Here is a 22,589-nt window from a genome sequence, read left to right as displayed (position 1 = left end):
ATTAACATCAGTAGAGATACAGTCAGTAACACAGGGTGCTGGGGGAGAGGGGTTACTGAGTGACAGTGTGAGGGAGCTGGATTAACATCAGTACAGATACAGTCAGTAACACAGGGCGCTGGGGGAGAGGGGTTACTGAGTGACAGTGTGAGGGAGCTGGATTAACATCAGTACCGATACAGTCAGTAACACAGGGCGCTGGGGGAGAGGGGTTACTGAGTGACAGTGTGAGGGAGATTAACATCAGTACAGATACTGTCAGTGACACGGGGCGCTGGGGGAAGAGGGGTTACTGAGTGACAGTGTGAGGGAGCTGGATTAACATCAGTACAGATACAGTCAGTAACACAGGGCGCTGGGGGAGAGGGGTTACTGAGTGACAGTGTGAGGGAGATTATCATCAGTACAGATACAGTCAGTAACACAGGGTGCTGGGGGAGAGGGGTTACTGAGTGACAGTGTGAGGGAGCTGGATTAACATCAGTACAGATACAGTCAGTAACACAGGGTGCTGGGGGAGGGGTTACTGAGTGACAGTGTGAGGGAGCTGGATTAACATCAGTACAGATACAGTCAGTAACACGGGGCGCTGGGGGAGAGGGGTTACTGAGTGACAGTGTGAGGGAGCTGGATTAACATCAGTAGAGATACAGTCAGTAACACGGGGCGCTGGGGGAGAGGGGTTATTGAGTGACAGTGTGAGGGAGCTGGATTAACATCAGTACAGATACAGTCAGTAACACGGGGTGCTGGGGGAGAGGGGTTACTGAGGGACAGTGTGAGGGATCTGGATTAACATCAGTACAGATACAGTCAGTAACACAGGGTGCTGGGGGAGAGGGGTTACTGAGTGACAGTGTGAGGGAGCTGGATTAACATCAGTACAGATACAGTCAGTAACACAGGGTGCTGGGAGAGAGGGGTTACTGAGTGACAGAGTGAGTGAGCTGGATTAACATCAGTACAGATACAGTCAGTAACACAGGGTGCTGGGGGAGAGGGGTTACTGAGTGAGTGTGAGAGAGCTGGATTAACATCAGTACAGATACAGTCAGTAACACAGGGTGCTGGGGGAGAGGGGTTACTGAGTGACAGTGTGAGGGAGCTGGATTAACATCAGTACAGATACAGTCAGTAACACAGGGTGCAGGGGGAGAGGGGTTACTGAGTGACAGTGTGAGGGAGCTGGATTAACATCAGTACAGATACAGTCAGTAACACAGGGTGCTGGGGGAGAGGGGTTACTGAGTGACAGTGTGAGGGAGCTGGATTAACATCAGTACAGATACTGTCAGTAACACAGGGTGCTGGGGGAGAGGGGTTACTGAGTGACAGTGTGAGGGAGCTGGATTAACATCAGTACAGATACAGTCAGTAACACAGGGCGCTGGGGGAGAGGGGTCACTGAGTGACAGTGTGAGGGAGCTGGATTAACATCAGTACAGATACAGTCAGTAACACAGGGTGCTGGGGGAGAGGGGTTAAGGTTGTTCCTTACCGGATGATAAAGTCGATGTTGTTATTAGCAATCGTCACCACGATATCTGGAACATTGTACGGTGTGTCGAGGTGACTCTCCATTGTCGCCCTGGATCGGAAAGGTACAGGAGAATAATTCGATCCAAATTTCCCCCTCTTTCTTTCTCTCTCTCTGCTGTCAGCCGTGTCGCAACGGGACAGAAAGGTTGTGGGTTCAAGCCCCACTCCAGAGACCTGAGCACATCAATCTCGGCTGACACTCCCAGTGCAGTGCTGAGGGAGTGCTGCACTGTCGGAGGTGCCGTCTTTTGGCTGAGTCGTTAAACCGAGGCCCCGCCTGCGCTCTCAAGTCGGCGTAAAGGCTCCTCACGGCCACTATTCCGAAGAGGAGCAGGGGGAGTTATCCCCGGTGTCCTGGCCAATATTTGCCCCTCAATCCACATAACACAAACAGATCATCTGGTCGTTGCAACGTTGCTGTGTGTGGGAGCTTGCTGTGCACAAATTGGCTGCCGTGTTTCCCAACATTGCAACAGTGACTGCACTTCAAATGTAGTTCATTGGCTGTAATCTCGCTCTCTCTCTCCTTCTCCCCCCCTCGCTCGCTCTCCCCACACCCACCTTGGGAGGCAGGGTGGGGGGGGGGGCAGTCCCTTGGGTGGCTCGACTGCACCAAGAGGCACAAGTATCTCCGGGGAATGTCGATCAACGGAGGTATGGCAACAGATTTCCCCCCCACCTCCCACCCCCGAGGCCACGCACAATCTCCTGCCCGCACACTGCAGGATAGCGCGTCACTGGGCAGTGATTAGGAGTAGGAACCCTGCCCGATATCCAAACCAAACCCACACACGCCCCTTCCGGGACAAAGGGGTCAGCGAGCAGCATATTGTAGCAACCGTAGCCCTGCCCTGCCCCAACACACACACTTCCTGGATGGAGAGTGGCTGTTGCCGGGATCTTCCTGTTCCGTCCGGAGACGGCAGGCGAGATTGCAGGAGTTTGCACCAGTGCACTGTTGGGCGACACAGGGCGCTTTCACGCTCCCGAAGGAGCCTGGGTAAACTGGCATCCGTTAGCCACCAACCCGCGGAGGGGAGAGCCACGACATTTAGCAAGGGGGCCGCGCAGTAATCGCGGGTTACAGACACTGTCCTTTCCCCCTCTGGGACCGGGTGTCACAGTGCGTTAGATACACTGTCCTTTCCCCCTCTGGGACTGGGTGTCAGTGGGTTAGATACACTGTCCTTTCTCCCTCTGGGACCGGGTGTCACAGTGCGTTAGATACACTGTCCTTTCCCCCTCTGGGACCGGGTGTCACAGTGCGTTAGATACACTGTCCTTTCCCCCTCTGGGACCGGGTGTCACAGTGCGTTAGATACACTGTCCTTTCCCCCTCTGGGACCGGGTGTCACAGTGCGTTAGATACACTGTCCTTTCCCCCTCTGGGACCGGGTGTCACAGTGCGTTAGATACACTGTCCTTTCCCCCTCTGGGACCGGGTGTCACATTGCTTTAGATACACGGTCCTTTCCCCCTCTGGGACTGGGTGTCAGTGGGTTAGATACACTGTCCTTTCTCCCTCTGGGACCGGGTGTCACAGTGTGTTAGATACACTGTCCTTTCCCCCTCTGGGACCGGGTGTCACAGTGCGTTAGATACACTGTCCTTTCCCCCTCTGGGACCGGGTGTCACAGTGTGTTAGATACACTGTCCTTTCCCCCTCTGGGACCGGGTGTCACAGTGTGTTAGATACACTGTCCCTTCCCCCTCTGGGACCGGGTGTCACAGTGCGTTAGATACACTGTCCTTTCCCCCTCTGGGACCGTGTGTCACAGTGCGTTAGATACACTGTCCTTTCCCCCTCTGGGACCGGGTGTCACATTGCTTTAGATACACTGTCCTTTCCCCCTCTGGGACTGGGTGTCAGTGGGTTAGATACACTGTCCTTTCCCCCTCTGGGACCTGGTGTCACAGTGCGTTAGATACACTGTCCTTTCCCCTCTGGGACCGGGTGTCACAGTGCGTTAGATACACTGTCCGTTCCCCCTCTGGGACCGGGTGTCACAGTGCGTTAGATACACTGTCCCTTCCCCCTCTGGGACCGGGTGTCACAGTGCGTTAGATACACTGTCCTTTCCCCCTCTGGGACCGGGTGTCACAGTGCGTTCGATACACTGACCTTTCCCCCTCTGGGACCGGGTGTCACAGTGCGTTAGATACACTGTCCTTTCCCCCTCTGGGACCGGGTGTCACAGTGCGTTAGATACACTGTCCGTTCCCCCTCTGGGACCGGGTGTCACAGTGCGTTAGATACACTGTCCTTTCCCCCTCTGGGACCAGGTGTCACAGTGTGTTAGATACACTGTCCTTTCCCCCTCTGGGACCGAGTGTCACAGTGTGTTAGATACACTGTCCTTTCCCCCTCTGGGACCGGGTGTCACAGTGCGTTAGATACACTGTCCTTTCCCCCTCTGGGACCGGGTGTCACAGTGTGTTAGATACACTGTCCTTTCCCCCTCTGGGACCGGGTGCGTTAGATAGGCTGCGCTCTGACCTCATTGCGTTCTTCAGCAGTTCTGGGAGGATGTAGTCAAGCGGCATCGGAATGTACGGGAACCTGGCCGCCACGTGACCGCTGATCCGCACGCGGGGCGCGTTGCCGTACTTGTGCTCACACAGGCGCCTGGAAGACAGAGAGTCGGGAGGGTTCAGGGTTCATCTCGAAGCTAAATGAAAAATGCCTGCATTCGACCCACCTGGATAGACCTCGCCATCCCCCTCCATTATCCCGGTGTGTGTGTGTGTGTGTGTGTGTGGCTCTCTCTCTCCCTCTCCCTCCCTTCCTCCGTCTCTCTCTGTCTCGCCCCCTCCCTCCCTCCCTGTCTGTCTGTCTCTCCCCCTCCCTCCCTCCCTGTCTGCCTCTCCCCCTGCCTCCCTCCCTGTCTGTCTCTCCCCCTCCCACCGTCCCTGTCAGTCTCTCTCCCTCCCTCCGTCCGTGTCAGTCTCTCCCCCTCCCTCCGTCCCTGTCTGTCTCTCCCCCTCCCACCGTCCCTGTCAGTCTCTCTCCCTCCCTCCGTCCCTGTCAGTCTCTCTCCCTCCCTCCGTCCCTGTCAGTCTCTCCCCCTCCCTCCGTCCGTCTGTCTCCCTCCCTCCCTCTCTGTCTCCCTCCCTCCGTCCGTCTCTGTCTGTCTCCCTACCTCCCTCCGTCTCTGTCTGTCTCTCTCCCTCCCTCCATCTCTGTCTCTCTCCCTCCCTACCTCCCTCCGTCTCTGTCTGTCTCCCTACCTCCCTCCGTCTCTGTGTCTCTCCCTCCCTCCGTCCGTTTCTGTCTCTCTCCCTCCCTCTGTCTCTGTCTCCCTCCCTCCCTTCGTCTCTGTCTCCCTCCCTCCCTCTCTCTGGCTCTGTCTCCCTCCCTCGCTCCGTCTCTGTCTCCCTCCCTCCGTCTCTGTCTCTCTCCCTCCCTCCGTCCGTCTCTGTCTCTCTCTCTCCCTCCGTCTCTGTCTCTCTCTCTCTCTCTCTCTCCCTCCCTCCGTCTCTGTCTCTCTCCCTCCCTCCCTCCGTCTCCGTCTCCGTCTCTGTCTCTCTCCCTCCCTCCGTCCGTCCGTCTCCGTCTCCGTCTCTCTCCCTCCCTCCCTCCCTCCGTCCGTCCGTCTCTGTCTCTGAGTGACAAGTCCAAAATGGGAGTTGTTCTCTCACCAAGACAGTCGACTTTTGTCTCTGTAACGTTGCCCGTCTCCACCAGAGATCCTGATTCGTGCCTTTGTTACCTCTGGGCTCGACTCGGCTGACCTTTCCTGGCCGGCATCCCACCTTCCACGCTCCGTAAACCTCAGCTCAGTCAAAACTCCTGATGCCCCATCTCCACCGTGTCCTCACTCGCACCGAGTCCCGCTCACCCATCACCCCCTGTGCTCACTGACCCCGTGTCCTAACTCACACCCAGTCCCACTCACCCATCACCCCCTGTGCTCACTGCCCCCGTGTCCTAACTCACACCCAGTCCCACTCACCCATCACCCCCTGTGCTCACTGACCCCGTGTCCTAACTCGCACCGAGTCCCACTCACCCATCACCCCCTGTGCTCACTGCCCCGTGTCCTAACTCGCACCGAGTCCCACTCACCCGTCACCCCCTGTGCTCACTGCCCCCGTGTCCTAACTCACACCCAGTCCCACTCACCCATCACCCCCTGTGCTCACTGACCCTGTGTCCTAACTCACACCCAGTCCCACTCACCCATCACCCCCTGTGCTCACTGCCCCGTGTCCTAACTCACACCCAGTCACACTCACCCATCACCCCCTGTGCTCACTGCCCCCGTGCCCTAACTCACACCGAGTCCCGCTCACCCATCACCCCCTGTGCTCGCTGACCTACATTGGCTTCCGGTTGAGCAATGCCTCGATTTCAAAATTCTCATCCTCGTGTTCAAATCCCTCCATGGCCCTCGCCCCTCCCTATCTCTGTAACCTCCTCCAGCCCCTACACCCCTCCCTATCTCTGTAACCTCCTCCAGCCCCTACACCCCTCCCTATCTCTGTAACCTCCTCCAGCCCCTACACCCCTCCCTATCTCTGTAACCTCCAGCCCTTACACCCCTCCCTATCTCTGTAACCTCCTCCAGCCCCTACACCACTCCCTATCTCTGTAACCTCCTCCAGCCCCTACACCCCTCCCTATCTCTGTAACCTCTTCCAGCCCCTACACCCCTCCCTATCTCTGTAACCTCCTCCAGCCCCTACACCCCTCCCTATCTCTGTAACCTCCTCCAGCCCCTACACCCGTCCATATCTCTGTAACCTCCTCCAGCCCCTACACCCCTCCCTATCTCTGTAACCTCCTCCAGCCCCTACACCCCTCCCTATCTCTGTAACCTCCTCCAGCACCTACACCCCTCCCTATCTCTGTAACCTCCTCCAGCCCTACACCCCTCCCTATCTCTGTAACCTCCTCCAGCCCCTACACCCCTCCCTATCTCTGTAACCTCCTCCAGCCCCTACACCCCTCCCTATCTCTGTAACCTCCTCCAGCCCCTACACCCCTCCCTATCTCTGTAACCTCCTCCAGCCCCTATACCCCTCCCTAAATCTGTAACCTCCTCCAGCCCCTACAACCCTCAGGATCTCTGCACTCCTCCAATTCTGGCCTCTTGAGCATCCCCAGTTTTAATCGCTCCATCACTGATGGCCATTCCTTCAGCTGACTCTTGGACCGAGGTTTTGTGATTCGGTGACAAATTATGTTTGATAACATTCCTGTGTCTTGCAACATATTTACAGCACAGAGACAGGCCATTGGGCCCCACCGCTCCGTGCCGGGGTTTATGTTCCACACCAGCCCCCTCCCACCCCTCTCCATCTCACCCCATCACCATATCCTTCTATTCCTTTCTCCCTCATGTGTTTATCCAGCTCCCCCTTGAATCCATAGACGCTAATCCCATCAACCCCTCCCTGTGGCAGCGAGTTCCACATTCTCACCACTCTCTGGGTAAAGAGGTTTCTCCTGAATTCCCCACTGGGTTTATCAGTGACGATCTTATACTGATGGCCTCTAGTTCTGGTCTCGACCGTAAGTGCAAACATCTTCTCTACGTCTACCCTTTCAAAATCTTAAATACCTCTATCAGGCCACCCCTCAACCTCCTCTTTCCCAGAGAACTCCGAGTGTGGTCTAACCCAGGTATATGGAGACCAGAACTGTGCACAGTGTTCCAAGTGTGGTCTAACCAGACCAGAACTGTGCACAGTGCTCCAAGTGTGGTCTAACCAGACCAGAACTGTGCACAGTGCTCCAAGTGTGGTCTAACCAGACCAGAACTGTGCACAGTGCTCCAAGTGTGGTCTAACCAGACCAGAACTGTGCACGGTGTTCCAAGTGTGATCTAACCAGACCAGAACTGTGCACAGGGCTCCAAGTGTGGTCTAACCAGACCAGAACTGTGCACAGTGCTCAAAGTGTGGTCTAACCAGACCAGAACTGTGCACAGTGCTCCAAGTGTGGTCTAACCAGACCAGAACTGTGCACGGTGTTCCAAGTGTGGTCTAACCAGACCAGAACTGTGCACAGGGCTCCAAGTGTGGTCTAACCAGACCAGAACTGTGCACAGTGTTCCAAGTGTGGTCTAATCCAGGTATATGGAGATCAGAAGTGTGCACAGTGCTCCAAGTGTGGTCTAATCCAGGTATATGGAGACCAGAACTGTGCACAGTACTCCAAGTGTGGTCTAACCCAGGTATATGGAGACCAGAAGTGTGCACAGTGCTCCAAGTGTGATCTAACCCAGGTATATGGAGACCAGAACTGTACGCAGTGCTCCAAGTGTGGTCTAACCAGACCAGAACTGTGCACAGTGCTCCAAGTGTGGTCTAACCAGACCAGAACTGTGCACAGTGCTCCAAGTGTGGTCTAACCAGACCAGAACTGTGCACAGTGCTCCAAGTGTGGTCTAACCAGACCAGAACTGTGCACAGTGCTCCAAGTGTGGTCTAACCAGACCAGAACTGTGCACAGTGCTCCAAGTGTGGTCTAACCAGACCAGAACTGTGCACAGTGCTCCCAGTGTGGTCTAACCAGACCAGAACTGTGCACAGTGCTCCAAGTGTGGTCTAACCAGACCAGAACTGTGCACAGTGCTCCAAGTGTGGTCTAACCAGACCAGAACTGTGCACAGTGCTCCAAGTGTGGTCTAACCCAGGCTTGATATAAGTTTAACAAAATTTCTCTGCTTTTCCATTCTATCCCTGCTTTGTTTGCTTTTTCATGGCGTTATTAACCTGTGTCGCCACCGTTAGTGATTTTTGTATCTGAATTTGTTGTTCCTATATTGGGGAGGAGAAGGATCGGGGATGGGTGCCAAAAACCAAGGCGTCGTTGCTCGTTTTGGGTCACTGGATGGCGCTCTGGGACTGTTCTATGAATTCAGCTCCCCCAGTGGAAACAGCGCCTCCCTGCTGCTCGGAGGGTAAAACTGCAAGGACTTGGTGGAAGGCTGGTCAGGGAGATCTTACACTTTGTACATTGAGCATATTATTTCACAAACCACACACAAAGCTGGGTTCTGTGCATTTACCCACTGGCAATGCCCACTTACAACCGGCAACTATTGGTGATCTTCAACCAACACCCCCTCCGAAGATACCCATTTACAACCAGCGACTGTGGATGGTTGCCAGAGTAGGCAGGTTCAGGGACCCTCGCTGCCCCACAGTTCCTTGTTGCCACGTGAAGAACGGGCTTGTAGGCAAGTGAGACAGAGACACTGAGCGAGAGAGAGGGGGAGAGAGGGCAACAGACAGAGAGACCGAGGGGGAGAGAGGGAGAGAGACAGAGAGACCGAGGGGCAGAGAGGGAGACAGATAGAGAGACCGAGGGGGAGAGAGGGAGACAGACAGAGACACCGAGGGGGAGAGAGGGAGACAGACAGAGAGACCGAGGGGGAGAGAGGGAGACAGACAGACCGAGGGGGAGAGAGGGAGACAGACAGAGAGCGCGAGGGGGAGAGGGGGAGACAGACAGACTGAGGGGGAGAGAGGGAGACAGACAGACCGAGGGGGAGAGAGGGAGACAGACAGACCGAGGGGGAGAGAGGGAGACAGACAGAGAGAGCGAGGGGGAGAGAGGGAGACAGACAGAGAGACCGAGGGGGAGAGAGGGAGATAGACAGAGAGAGCGAGGGGGAGAGAGGGAGACAGACAGAGAGACCGAGGGGGAGAGAGGGAGACAGACAGAGAGACCGAGGGGGAGAGAGGGAGATAGACAGAGAGAGCGAGGGGGAGAGAGGGAGACAGACAGAGAGACCGAGGGGGAGAGAGGGAGACAGACAAGACCGAGGGGGAGAGAGGGAGACAGACAGAGAGACTGAGGGGTAGAGATGGCGACAGATAGAGAGACCGAGGGGGAGAGAGGGAGACAGACAGAGAGAGCGAGGGGGAAGAGAGGGAGACAGACAGAGAGACCGAGGGGGAGAGAGGGAGACAGACAGAGAGACCGAGGGGGAGAGAGGGAGACAGACAGAGAGAGCGAGGGGGAAGAGAGGGAGACAGACAGAGAGACCGAGGGGGAGAGAGGGAGACAGACAGAGACCCCGAGGGGGAGAGGGAGACAGACAGAGAGAGCGAGGGGGAGAGAGGGAGGCAGACAGAGAGACCGAGGGGGAAGAGAGGGAGACAGACAGAGAGACCGAGGGGGAGAGAGGGAGACAGACAGAGAGACCGAGGGGGAGAGGGAGACAGACAGAGAGAGCGAGGGGGAGAGAGGGAGGCAGACAGAGAGACCGAGGGGGAAGAGAGGGAGACAGACAGAGAGACCGAGGGGGAGAGAGGGAGACAGACAGAGAGACCGAGGGGGAGAGGGAGACAGACAGAGAGAGCGAGGGGGAAGAGAGGGAGGCAGACAGAGAGAGCGAGGGGGAAGAGAGGGAGACAGACAGAGAGACCGAGGGGGAGAGAGGGAGACAGACAGAGACACCGAGGGGGAGAGAGGGAGACAGACAGAGAGACCGAGGGGGAGAGAGGGAGACAGACAGAGACACCGAGGGGGAGAGAGGGAGACAGACAGAGAGACCGAGGGGGAGAGAGGGAGACAGACAGACCGAGGGGGAGAGAGGGAGACAGACAGACCGAGGGGGAGAGAGGGAGACAGACAGAGAGAGCGAGGGGGAGAGAGGGAGACAGACAGAGAGACCGAGGGGGAGAGAGGGAGATAGACAGAGAGAGCGAGGGGGAGAGAGGGAGACAGACAGAGAGACCGAGGGGGAGAGAGGGAGACAGACAAGACCGAGGGGGAGAGAGGGCGATAGACAGACCGAGGGGGAGAGAGGGCGACAGACAGAGAGACTGAGGGGTAGAGATGGCGACAGATAGAGAGAGCGAGGGGGAGAGGGAGACAGACAGAGAGACCGAGGGGGAGAGGGAGACAGACAGAGAGAGCGAGGGGGAGAGAGGGAGGCAGACAGAGAGACCGAGGGGGAAGAGAGGGAGGCAGACAGAGAGACCGAGGGGGAGAGGGAGACAGACAGAGAGACCGAGGGGGAGAGGGAGACAGACAGAGAGACCGAGGGGGAGAGGGAGAGAGGGAGACAGAGAGACCGAGGGGGAGAGAGGGAGACAGACAGACCGAGGGGGAGAGGGAGAGAGGGAGACAGACAGAGAGACCGAGGGGGAGAGGGAGAGAGGGAGACAGACAGAGAGACCGAGGGGGAGAGGGAGAGAGGGAGACAGACAGAGAGACCGAGGGGGAGAGGGAGAGAGGGAGACAGACAGAGAGACCGAGGGGGAGAGGGAGAGAGGGAGACAGACAGAGAGACCGAGGGGGAGAGGGAGACAGACAGAGAGACCGAGGGTGAGAGGGGGAGAGGGAGACAGACAGAGAGACTGAGGGGGAGAGGGAGACAGACAGAGAGACCGAGGGTGAGAGGGGGAGAGGGAGACAGACAGAGAGACCGAGGGGGAGAGAGGGAGACAGACAGACCGAGGGGGTGAGAGCGAGGGGGAGAGAGGGAGACAGACAGACCGAGGGGGAGAGAGGGAGACAGACAGACCGAGGGGGAGAGAGCGAGGGGGAGAGAGGGAGACAGACCGAGGGGGAGAGAGCGAGGGGGAGAGAGGGAGACAGACAGACCGAGGGGGAGAGAGCGAGGGGGAGAGAGGGAGACAGACAGACCGAGGGGGTGAGAGCGAGGGGGAGAGAGGGAAACAGACAGACCGAGGGGGAGAGCGCGAGGGGGAGAGAGGGAGACAGACAGACCGAGGGGGTGAGAGCGAGGGGGAGAGAGGGAGACAGACAGACCGAGGGGGAGATAGCAAGGGGGAGAGAGGGAGACAGACAGAGCGAGGGGGAGAGAGCGAGGGGGAGAGAGGGAGACAGACAGACCGACGGGGAGATAGCGAGGGGGAGAGAGGGAGACAGACAGACCGAGGGGGAGAGAGCGAGGGGGAGAGAGGGAGACAGACAGACCGAGGGGGTGAGAGCGAGGGGGAGAGAGAGAGCGCGGGGGAGAGAGGGAGACAGACAGACCGAGGGGGTGAGAGCGAGGGGGAGAGAGAGAGCGCGGGGGAGAGAGGGAGACAGACAGACCGAGGGAGAGAGAGCGAGGGGGAGAGAGAGAGACAGACAGACAGACCGAGGGGGTGAGAGCGAGGGGGAGAGAGGGAGACAGACAGACCGAGGGGGAGAGAGCGAGGGGGAGAGAGCGAGACAGACAGACCGAAGGGGAGAGAGCGAGGGGGAGAGAGGGAGACAGACAGACCGAGGGGGAGAGAGCGAGGGGGAGAGAGGGAGACAGACAGACCGAGGGGGAGAGAGCGAGGGGGAGAGAGGGAGACAGACAGAGAGACCGAGGGGGAGAGAGCGAGGGGGAGAGACGGAGACAGACAGACCGAGGGGGAGAGAGCGAGGGGGAGAGAGGGAGACAGACAGACCGAGGGGGTGAGAGCGAGGGGGAGAGAGAGAGCGCGGGGGAGAGAGGGAGACAGACAGACCGAGGGGGAGAGAGCGAGGGGGAGAGAGGGAGACAGACAGACCGAGGGGGTGAGAGCGAGGGGGAGAGAGGGAGACAGACAGACCGAGGGGGAGAGAGCGAGGGGGAGAGAGGGAGACAGACAGACCGAGGGGGAGAGAGCGAGGGGGAGAGAGGGAGACAGACAGACCGAGGGGGAGAGAGCGAGGGGGAGAGAGGGAGACAGACAGACCGAGGGGGAGAGAGCGAGGGGGAGAGAGGGAGACAGACAGACCGAGGGGGTGAGAGCGAGGGGGAGAGAGAGAGCGCGGGGGAGAGAGGGAGACAGACAGACCGAGGGGGTGAGAGCGAGGGGGAGAGAGAGAGCGCGGGGGAGAGAGGGAGACAGACAGACCGAGGGGGAGAGAGCGAGGGGGAGAGAGAGAGACAGACAGACCGAGGGGGTGAGAGCGAGGGGGAGAGAGGGAGACAGACAGACCGAGGGGGAGAGAGCGAGGGGGAGAGAGCGCGGGGGAGAGAGGGAGACAGACAGACCGAGGGGGTGAGAGCGAGGGGGAGAGAGAGAGCGCGGGGGAGAGAGGGAGACAGACAGACCGAGGGGGAGAGAGCGAGGGGGAGAGAGGGAGACAGACAGACCGAGGGGGAGAGAGCGAGGGGAAGAGAGCGAGGGGGAGAGAGGGAGACAGACAGACCGAGGGGGAGAGAGCGAGGGGGAGAGAGGGAGACAGACAGACAGACCGAGGGGGTGAGAGCGAGGGGGAGAGAGAGAGCGCGGGGGAGAGAGGGAGACAGACAGACCGAGGGGGAGAGAGCGAGGGAGAGAGAGGGAGACAGACAGAGACACCGAGGGTGAGAGGGGGAGAGGGAGACAGACAGACCGAGGGGGTGAGAGCGAGGGGGAGAGAGCGAGGGGGAGAGAGGGAGACAGACAGACCGAGGGGGAGAGAGGGAGACAGACAGAGAGACCGAGGGGGAGAGAGCGAGGGGGAGAGAGCGAGGGGGAGAAAGGGAGACAGACAGACCGAGGGGGAGAGAGCGAAGGGGAGAGAGCGAGGGGGAGAGAGGGAGACAGACAGACCGAGGGGGAGAGAGCGAGGGGGAGAGAGGGAGACAGACAGACCGAGGGGGAGAGAGCGAGGGGGAGAGAGGGAGACAGACAGACCGAGGGGGAGAGAGCGAGGGGGAGAGAGGGAGACAGACAGACCGAGGGGGAGAGAGCGAGGGGGAGAGAGGGAGACAGACAGACCGAGGGGGAGAGAGCGAGGGGGAGAGAGGGAGACAGACAGACCGAGGGGGAGAGAGCGAGGGGGAGAGAGGGAGACAGACAGAGAGACCGAGGGGGAGAGAGGGAGACAGATAGACCGAGGGGGAGAGATAGCGAGGGGGAGAGAGGGAGACAGACAGACCGAGGGGGAGAGACCGAGGGGGAGAGAGGGAGACAGACAGACCGAGGGGGAGAGAGCGAGGGGGAGAGAGGGAGACAGACAGAGAGACCGAGGGAGAGAGAGGGAGACAGATAGACCGAGGGGGAGAGAGAGCGAGGGGGAGAGAGCGAGGGGGAGAGAGGGAGACAGACAGACCGAGGGGGAGAGAGCGAGAGGGGGAGAGGGAGACAGACAGAGAGAGCGAGGGGGAGAGAGCAAGGGGGAGAGAGGGAGACAGACAGAGAGAGCGAGGGGGAGAGAGGGAGACAGACAGACCGAAGGGGAGAGAGCGAGGGGGAGAGAGGGAGACAGACAGACCGAGGGGGAGAGAGCGAGGGGGAGAGAGGGAGACAGACAGACCGAGGGGGAGAGAGCGAGGGGGAGAGAGGGAGACAGACAGAGAGACCGAGGGGGAGAGAGGGAGACAGATAGACCGAGGGGGAGAGAGAGCGAGGGGGAGAGAGGGAGACAGACAGACCGAGGGGGAGAGAGCGAGAGGGGGAGAGGGAGACAGACAGAGAGAGCGAGGGGGAGAGAGCGAGACAGACAGACCGAGGGGGTGAGAGCGAGGGGGAGAGAGGGAGACAGACAGACCGAGGGGGAGAGAGCGAGGGGGAGAGAGGGAGACAGACAGAGAGACCGAGGGAGAGAGAGGGAGACAGATAGACCGAGGGGGAGAGAGAGCGAGGGGGAGAGAGCGAGGGGGAGAGAGCGAGGGGGAGAGAGGGAGACAGACAGACCGAGGGGGAGAGAGCGAGAGGGGGAGAGGGAGACAGACAGAGAGAGCGAGGGGGAGAGAGCGAGGGGGAGAGAGGGAGACAGACAGAGAGAGCGAGGGGGAGAGAGCGAGGGGGAGAGAGCGAGGGGGAGAGAGGGAGACAGACAGACCGAAGGGGAGAGAGCGAGGGGGAGAGAGGGAGACAGACAGACCGAGGGGGAGAGAGCGAGGGGGAGAGAGGGAGACAGACAGACCGAGGGGGAGAGAGAGAGAGCGCGGGGGAAGAGAGAGAAACACCGGTGAAGGAAGTTGGAAAGCCAAACGCCCACCACCGACATTACCTGGCGAAATCCACCCACTTTTCGATAATTTTCTTTGGCGAAAGGCGTGTGCAGATAATCCCAACGAAGTCAGGCTGGAAGGGAATTGCAGAAGGGTTAGAGGACGGGCCGGCGTCAGGCAATGGGTGGGGGTGTAGGGCGAGGGGAAACAAGTCAGCCGATATATACACCCCGCTCACCGAGATCGCGCTTCACCAAACTGCCGGGCAGGTACATTTTGAATGTCCCAATCCCTTCTCAACGCCCCAAAAATCCCTCCTGAAGACATTGGCCCTTCCGTGACCCCGCCGCGGTGGGGGGCGTCGAAGAGCCAGCTATTCGACTGCGGGAGGGGGCATCGCGCGCGCAGGTCTCGCTGCAGGGCTGGCTGGGAACGCGATTGCGAGTAGGGACCCTGGCCTCATTTTCTCTCTCGAATCTGTTGGCAAACAGCGACACTGCCGATTCCCCCATACCACCACCCTGGGTGGGATCAAGTTATCTCAGCACTAGGCCGGGAATGGAGCCTGGGAGTGTGTGTGTGTGTGTGTGTGTGTGTGTGTGTAGGGCTCATTCCCCACACTAGCTGTGAATTGAATCAGAGAAGTTTACAGCACGGAGGGAGGCCATTCGGCCCATCATGTCCGCCCCGGCCGACCAAGAGCTACCCAGCCTAATCCCACTCTCCAGCTCTGGGTCCGTAGCCCTGTAGGTTACGGCACTTCAAGTGCACCTCCAAGTACTTTTTAAATGTGGTGAGGGTTTCTGCCTCTACCACCCTTTCAGGCTGTGAGTTCCCCCCCAGACCCCCACCACCCTCTGGGTGAAGACATTTCCCCTCAAATCCCCTCTACACCTCCCCCCAATTACTTTAACTCCATGCCCCCTGGTTGTTGACCCCTCTGCCAAGGGAAACAGGTCCGTCCTATCCACTCTACCCAGGCCCCTCATCATTTTATACACCTCAATCAGGTCTCCCCTCAGCCAAAGCAAACAACCCCAGCCTATCCAATCTTTCCTCATCGCTAAAATTCTCAGTCCCGGCAACATCCTGGTAAATCTCCTCTGCACCCTCTCCAGTGCAATCACATCTTTCCTGTAATGTGGTGACCAGAACTGCACGCAGTACTCCAGCTGTGGCCTAACCCAGTGTTTTATACAGTTCAAGCATAACCTCCTTGTTCTTGTATTCCATGCCCCGGCCAATAAAGGCAAGTATTCCGTATGCCTTCTTAACCACCTGATCTACCTGGCCTGCACCTTCAGGATCTGTGGACCTGCACTCCAAGGTCCCCCTGTTCCTCTACACCTCTCAGTGTCAGACCATTTAATGTGTATTCCCTCGCCTTGTTAGACCTCCCCAAATGCATTACCTCACACTTCTCTGGATTAAATTCCATTTGCCACTGTTCTGCCCACCTGACCAGTCCATCGATATCTTCCTGCAGCCTACAGCTTTCTGCTGGGCGAGATCAGGCTCTTTCAGCACTAGGCCCGGGATGGAGCCTGGCCCTTGCCTGCTCTGTGTGCATGTGTGTGTGTGTGTGTGTGTGGGGGCCTCAGTCCCACACCGGGTGCGAGATCAGGCTCACTCAGCACTAGGCCCGGGTTGGAGCCTGGCCCTTGCCTGCTCTGTGTGTGCGTGTGCGTATGCGTGTGGGGGCCTCAGTCCCACACCGGGTGCGAGATCAGGCTCACTCAGCACTAGGCCCGGGTTGGAGCCTGGTCCTTGCCTGCTCTGTGTGCATGTGCGTGTGCGTGTGCGTGTGCGCCTCAGTCCCACACTGGGTGCGAGATCAGGCTCACTCAGCACTAGGCTCGGGATGGAGCCTGGCCCTTGCCTGCTCTGTGTGCATGCGTGTGCGTGTGCGTGTGGGGGCCTCAGTCCCACACCGGGTGCGAGATCAGGCTCACTCAGCACTAGGCCCGGGATGGAGCCTGGCCCTTGCCTGCTCTGTGTGCATGTGCGTGTGCGTGTGCGTGTGCGCCTCAGTCCCACACTGGGTGCGAGATCAGGCTCACTCAGCACTAGGCCCGGGATGAAGCCTGGGCTTTTCCTGTTCTGTGCGGCTCGGTCTGGAGTCCACATAGCTTCACCTCACGGGACTGCAGCGGTTGATGGAGGCGGCTGACCACCTCCTTCACAAGGGGCAAGAAGGGATGGGCAATGTTGTAGGCATTAGGCACCTGCTGAATATATCTAAACTCATATAAGTTTAAAGTGGCCACATATAAAATGGCTGCCCAGGCATGATGGGAAATCAGGTAGTCAAGCTGTGAACTATTGACTGAGGCTGACCGAGCAGTAACCCTGTGAGGCCCACTGCCAGGAATGCCTTGCAATAAAGATAACTATAGCAAACCATTATAACTCCACACAGCAGAGCCCCGAGAAATAGAGTTAAGAGGGGCCGACATCACATAACGAGGGCATGAATCAGTCCGAGCTGACAAGAACCGAATATGTAACTCTAATAAGGAGGCTACCAAAGACAGCATCCAAGGACAGTAAGATAAGGGAGGCCCAGGCCATGTTACAAGACACATTCCGAGCAACACACTCCTTAGCAACACATCTCTTGGCAACACATGAGCCACTTTACGTTTAGAGACTAAACTCTATCTATTGGTCTAATGTAACTGTAGTAAACTGTTGTATGCAACTGTAGTAAACTGTTGTAAAACATATAAAGATCCATGAAACCCTTTGTTCTGCGGAGTGAAGTGCCTGGATCCAGTCCTGAGGCTTCCTCCCCGCTGAGCGTTAATAAAGGCCGCATTGGCGTTGGAACCGACTCAGAGTGTTGAGTGATTCTTCTGAGAAAACATTCACGCTAACAGGCAATAAATGCCAGCCTTGTCAGTGACGCCCACATCCCACGAGCGAATATTAAAAAAGCCTCTCTTCACAAGAATTGCCAAAATGACAAGTATTGGTCACCCAGGCGGTCTCACGTGAACAGGGGTGTTTTACTGGACTCATTGGCCCAGAAATCCCGGGCTCCCGGGTCCGTACACAGTTTCTACGGACCCGGGAAGGCATCGGAAAAGCCGGTTTTCAGCGGGCAATGCTCGACAGATCCAACGCATATCGGGAGCGAGAACACTTGCAAGGGCAAGAACTGCGGGACTCACGGCGTATCCTACTGTTACAGGCGTGAGAGTTTTAAAATATAGAAAAACATTTTAAAATAAAGTTATAAAAACACATTTTATGGTTAAAAACCCTCCCCACTACGGTAAGTTTATTTTAAAGCATAATTTTTAAAAACTTTTTTTTTTAAATGGGGAAAATATATATTTTTTTTAAACATAGACAATAGGTGCAGGAGTAGGCCATTCGGCCCTTCGAGCCTGCACCACCATTCAATATGATCATGGCTGATCATGCAACTTCAGTACCCCATTCCTGCTTTCTCTCCATACCCCTTGATCCCTTTAGCTGTGAGGGCCACATCTAACTCCCTCTTGAATATATCCAACGAACTGGCCTCAACAACTTTCTGTGGTAGAGAATTCCACAGGTTCACCACTCTCTGGGTGAAGAAGTTTCTCCTCATCTCGGTCCTAAATGGCTTACCCCTTATCCTTAGACTGTGACCCCTGGTTCTAGACTTCCCCCAACATCGGGAACATTCTTCCTGCATCTAACCTGTCCAGTCCCGTCAGAATTTTATATGTTTCTATGAGATCCCCTCTCATTCTTCCACTTTAATAACTTTAATTTAAATTAATAAAAAATTGTTGTGCAATTTTTCTATCTTTTAGGGGTGTTTCTCATTCATAGTAACAGAAGTTTCATAAGTCTGATTGGCTGCCCAGAGCTATTTGACTCCAGCTCCAGGCCGACGCACGCCCTAGAACATAAGAAATAGGAGCAGGAGTCGGCCATTCGGCCCCTCGAGCCTGCTCCACCATTTAATACGATCATGGCTGATCCGATCATGAACTCAGTTCCACTTCCCCGCCCGCTCCCCATAACCCTTCACTCGCTTATCGGTTAAGAAACTGTCTATCTCTGTCTTAAATATATTCAATGTCCCAGCCTCCACAGCTCTCTGAGGCAGAGAATTCCACAGATTTACAACCCTCTGAGAGAAGAAATTCCTCCTCATCTCAGTTTTAAATGGGCGGCCCCTTATTCTAAGATCGTGCCCTCTAGTTCTAGTCTCCCCCATCAGTGGGAACATCCTCTCTGCATCCACCTTGTCAAGCCCCCTCATAATGTTATACGTTTCGATAAGATCACCTCTCATTCTTCTGAACTCCAATGAGTAGAGGCCCAACCTCCTCAACCTTTCCTCATAAGTCAACCCCCTCATCCCCGGAATCAACCGAGTGAACCTTCTCTGAACTGCCTCCAAAGCAAGTATCTCCTTTCGTAAATATGGAAACCAAAACTGCACGCAGTACTCCAGGTGTGGCCTCACCAATACCCTGTACAACTGTAGCAAGACTTCCCTGCTTTTATACTCCATCCCCTTTGCAAGGTCAGGAGGGGCCTCAGGACCGGGATCTCGCGTGGCCGCAACACCTTCAGCTCGGTGGGCATCTTTTTTCTGAAATCTATTCGAGCTTCCCGCCCGCGGGGAAGGAGAAACCGGGATTTCTGGGCCATTAAAACACGTCAAACTCAACAAACTAAAGTCAGCACGGAACGGGGTCAGATCCAGCGCAATGGTTAGACTCAACAGATGTAAAACACAGCTGGAGTATTGTGTCCAATTCTGGGCCACGCACTTGAGGAAGGATGTGAAGGCCTTGGAGAGGGTGCAGAGGGGATTGGCCAGAATGGTTCCGGGGATGAGGGAGTTCAGTGACGTGGAAAGGCTGGAGAAGCTGGGGTTGTTCTCCTTGGAGCAGAGGTGGAGATTTGATCGAGGTGTTTCAGATCATGAAAGGGTTTAGATAGAGTAAATAAGGAGGCACTGTTCCCAATGGCTGTAGGGTCGATAATCAGAGGACACAAGTTTAAGGCGATTGGTTAAAAGAACCAGAGGCAGCGAGTTGTTGGGATCGGGAACGCGCTGCCTGAAAGGGCGGTGGGAGCAGATTCAATAGTGACTTTCCAACCGGGAATTGGATAAATGTTGACGGAGATACGGGGAAAGAGCACGGGAGTGGGCCGAAACCGATTTGCTCTTGGATAGAGCTGGTGCAGACCTGATGGGCCGAATGGCCGGCTTCTGTGTGGTACTATTCTACGTTTACCCTTCCAGCAAACCGCATCCAACCACTCTTAGCAGTGGGATTGTGTAGAGTGGGAGTGAATGGGAAGAGGTTTGGGTCCATTGGGAGTGAATGGGAAGGGTTTGGGTCCATTGGGATTGGGTACAGTGGGAGTGAATGGGAAGGGGTTTGGGTCCATTGGGATTATGTACAGTGGGAGTGAATGGGAAGGGGTTTGGGTCCATTGGGATTGTGTAGAGTGGGAGTGAATGGGAAGGGGTTGGGTCCATTGGGATTGTGTAGAGTGGGAGTGAATGGGAAGGGGTTGGGTCCATTGGGATTGTGTACAGTGGGAGTGAATGGGAAGGGGTTTGGGTCCATTGGGATTGTGTAGAGTGGGAGTGAATGGGAAGGGGTTGGGTCCATTGGGATTGTGTAGAGTGGGAGTGAATGGGAAGGGGTTGGGTCCATTGGGATTGTGTAGAGTGGGAGTGAATGGGAAGGGGTTGGGTCTATTGGGATTGTGTAGAGTGGGAGTGAATGGGAAGGGGTTTGGGTCCATTGGGATTGTGTAGAGTGGGAGTGAATGGGAAGCGGTTCGGTCCATTGGGATTGTGTACAGTGGGAGGTAATGGGAAGGGGTTTGGGTCCATTGGGATTGTGTACAATGGGAGTGAATGGGAAGGGGTTTGGGTCCATTGGGATTGTGTACAGTGGGAGTGAATGGGAAGGGATTTGGGTCCATTGGGATTGTGTACAATGGGAGTGAATGGGAAGGGGTTCGGTCCATTGGGATTGTGTACAGTGGGAGGTAATGGGAAGGGGTTTGGGTCCATTGGGATTGTGTACAATGGGAGTGAATGGGAAGGGGTTTGGGTCCATTGGAATTGTGTACAGTGGGAGTGAATGGGAAGGGATTTGGGTCCATTGGGATTGTGTACAATGGGAGTGAATGGGAAGGGGTTGGGTCCATTGGGATTGTGTAGTGTGGGAGTGAATGGGAAGGGGTTGGGTCCATTGGGATTGTGTACAGTGGGAGTGAATGGGAAGGGGTTTGGGTCCATTGGGATTGTGTACAATGGGAGTGAATGGGAAGGGGTTGGGTCCATTGGGATTGTGTACAATGGGAGTGAATGGGAAGGGGTTTGGGTCCATTGGGATTGTGTAGAGTGGGAGTGAATGGGAAGGGGTTGGGTCCATTGGGATTGTGTAGAGTGGGAGTGAATGGGAAGGGGTTGGGTCCATTGGGATTGTGTACAGTGGGAGTGAATGGGAAGGGGTTTGGGTCCATTGGGATTGTGTAGAGTGGGAGTGAATGGGAAGGGGTTGGGTCCATTGGGATTGTGTAGAGTGGGAGTGAATGGGAAGGGGTTGGGTCCATTGGGATTGTGTAGAGTGGGAGTGAATGGGAAGGGGTTGGGTCTATTGGGATTGTGTACAATGGGAGTGAATGGGAAGGGGTTTGGGTCCATTGGGATTGTGTAGAGTGGGAGTGAATGGGAAGGGGTTCGGTCCATTGGGATTGTGTACAGTGGGGGTGAATGGGAAGGGGTTTGGGTCCATGGGATTGTGTACAATGGGAGTGAATGGGAAGGGGTTTGGGTCCATTGGGATTGTGTACAGTGGGAGTGAATGGGAAGGGATTTGGGTCCATTGGGATTGTGTACAATGGGAGTGAATGGGAAGGGGTTGGGTCCATTGGGATTGTGTACAATGGGAGTGAATGGGAAGGGGTTTGGGTCCATTGGGATTGTGTACAATGGGAGTGAATGGGAAGGGGTTCGGTCCATTGGGATTGTGTAGAGTGGGAGTGAATGGGAAGGGGTTGGGTCCATTGGGATTGTGTACAGTGGGAGTGAATGGGAAGGGGTTGGGTCCATTGGGATTGTGTACAGTGGGAGTGAATGGGAAGGGGTTTGGGTCCATTGGGATTGTGTACAATGGGAGTGAATGGGAAGGGTTTGGGTCCATTGGGATTGTGTCGAGTGGGAGCGAATGGGAAGGGGTTTGAGTCCATTGGGATTGTGTAGAGTGGGAGTGAATGGGAAGGGGTTTGGGTCCATTGGGATTGTGTCGAGTGGGAGCGAATGGGAAGGGGTTTGAGTCCATTGGGATTGTGTAGAGTGGGAGTGAATGGGAAGGGGTTTGGGTCCATTGGGATTGTGTACAATGGGAGTGAATGGGAAGGGTTTGGGTCCATTGGGATTGTGTCGAGTGGGAGTGAATGGGAAGGGGTTTGGGTCCATTGGGATTGTGTCGAGTGGGAGCGAATGGGAAGGGGTTTGAGTCCATTGGGATTGTGTAGAGTGGGAGTGAATGGGAAGGGGTTTGGGTCCATTGGGATTGTGTCGAGTGGGAGCGAATGGGAAGGGGCTGGGACTCTGCCCAGCGGAAGTCAATGGGAAGGAACCTGGTACATTCTGTACACAGCCAATCTACACCAGGGGAATCCGGTGGCCGATGAAGCAGCTATTCAACTGCAGTAGCCCGCGCACCCCCCCCCCCCCTCCTCTCCCTGCCCTCTCCCCCCCGCTGAGTGGAGCAGCTCCGCTTACCCTGTCCTCGTGAAGAGCAAGGTGGTGAGAAGCCAGCATTCGGATTCCCAGCCGGGATGTCAAAGTCTTGTCCAGGAACAATCGGATCACCGCCTCGTCCTAAAACAACGTGGGGGGGGAGCGGGGGGGGGAAACCAGTCAGTGAATGATTACACTCAGCTCCCTGCCGCTTCTCCGTCACTTAAATACTTCCCTCCTCAGTCATTTGGCAGAATGCCTCGTTGACGGAGCTTTCAAACAAGCACCAAGGCCGAGCTTGGCTGGTGGGGAGAAGCGCCCCCCCCCCACCGTCAGATCCTTCATGCACGGCCGGTGTCTCAGCACCACGGCACGCTGTCCTCGAGTCGGCTGCGGTGGGAACCAGACCGGCAGCCATCCCCTTCTGGAAGGCGCCTTTGCAACGGTCTGGAAAGTGATGCACACGCGCGCACACAGACACACGTACACACATGCACACAGAC

The 22,589-nt window shown here is 56.6% G+C and overlaps 1 protein-coding gene across 1 annotated transcript in view; it reads right to left on the bottom strand.

Moving 5' to 3' along the window:
- The window catches only part of LOC139257918 (branched-chain alpha-ketoacid dehydrogenase kinase-like), a 77,050-nt gene that overhangs the window by 22,277 nt on the left and 32,184 nt on the right, over nt 1-22,589 (bottom strand). Inside the window, exons 6-9 of the mRNA XM_070874665.1 lie at nt 22,129-22,227; nt 14,426-14,499; nt 4,037-4,165; nt 1,499-1,588 (exon numbers count right to left, since the gene is read on the bottom strand). Of these exons, the coding sequence (XP_070730766.1) occupies nt 1,499-1,588; nt 4,037-4,165; nt 14,426-14,499; nt 22,129-22,227 (392 nt within the window). The remainder of the gene's footprint in view (nt 1-1,498; nt 1,589-4,036; nt 4,166-14,425; nt 14,500-22,128; nt 22,228-22,589) is intronic.

The sequence above is a fragment of the Pristiophorus japonicus genome, unplaced genomic scaffold (genome assembly GCF_044704955.1).
Source record: "Pristiophorus japonicus isolate sPriJap1 unplaced genomic scaffold, sPriJap1.hap1 HAP1_SCAFFOLD_929, whole genome shotgun sequence".
Lineage (NCBI taxonomy): Eukaryota > Metazoa > Chordata > Chondrichthyes > Pristiophoridae > Pristiophorus > Pristiophorus japonicus.
This window is presented reverse-complemented; position numbering and strand designations above follow the sequence as displayed.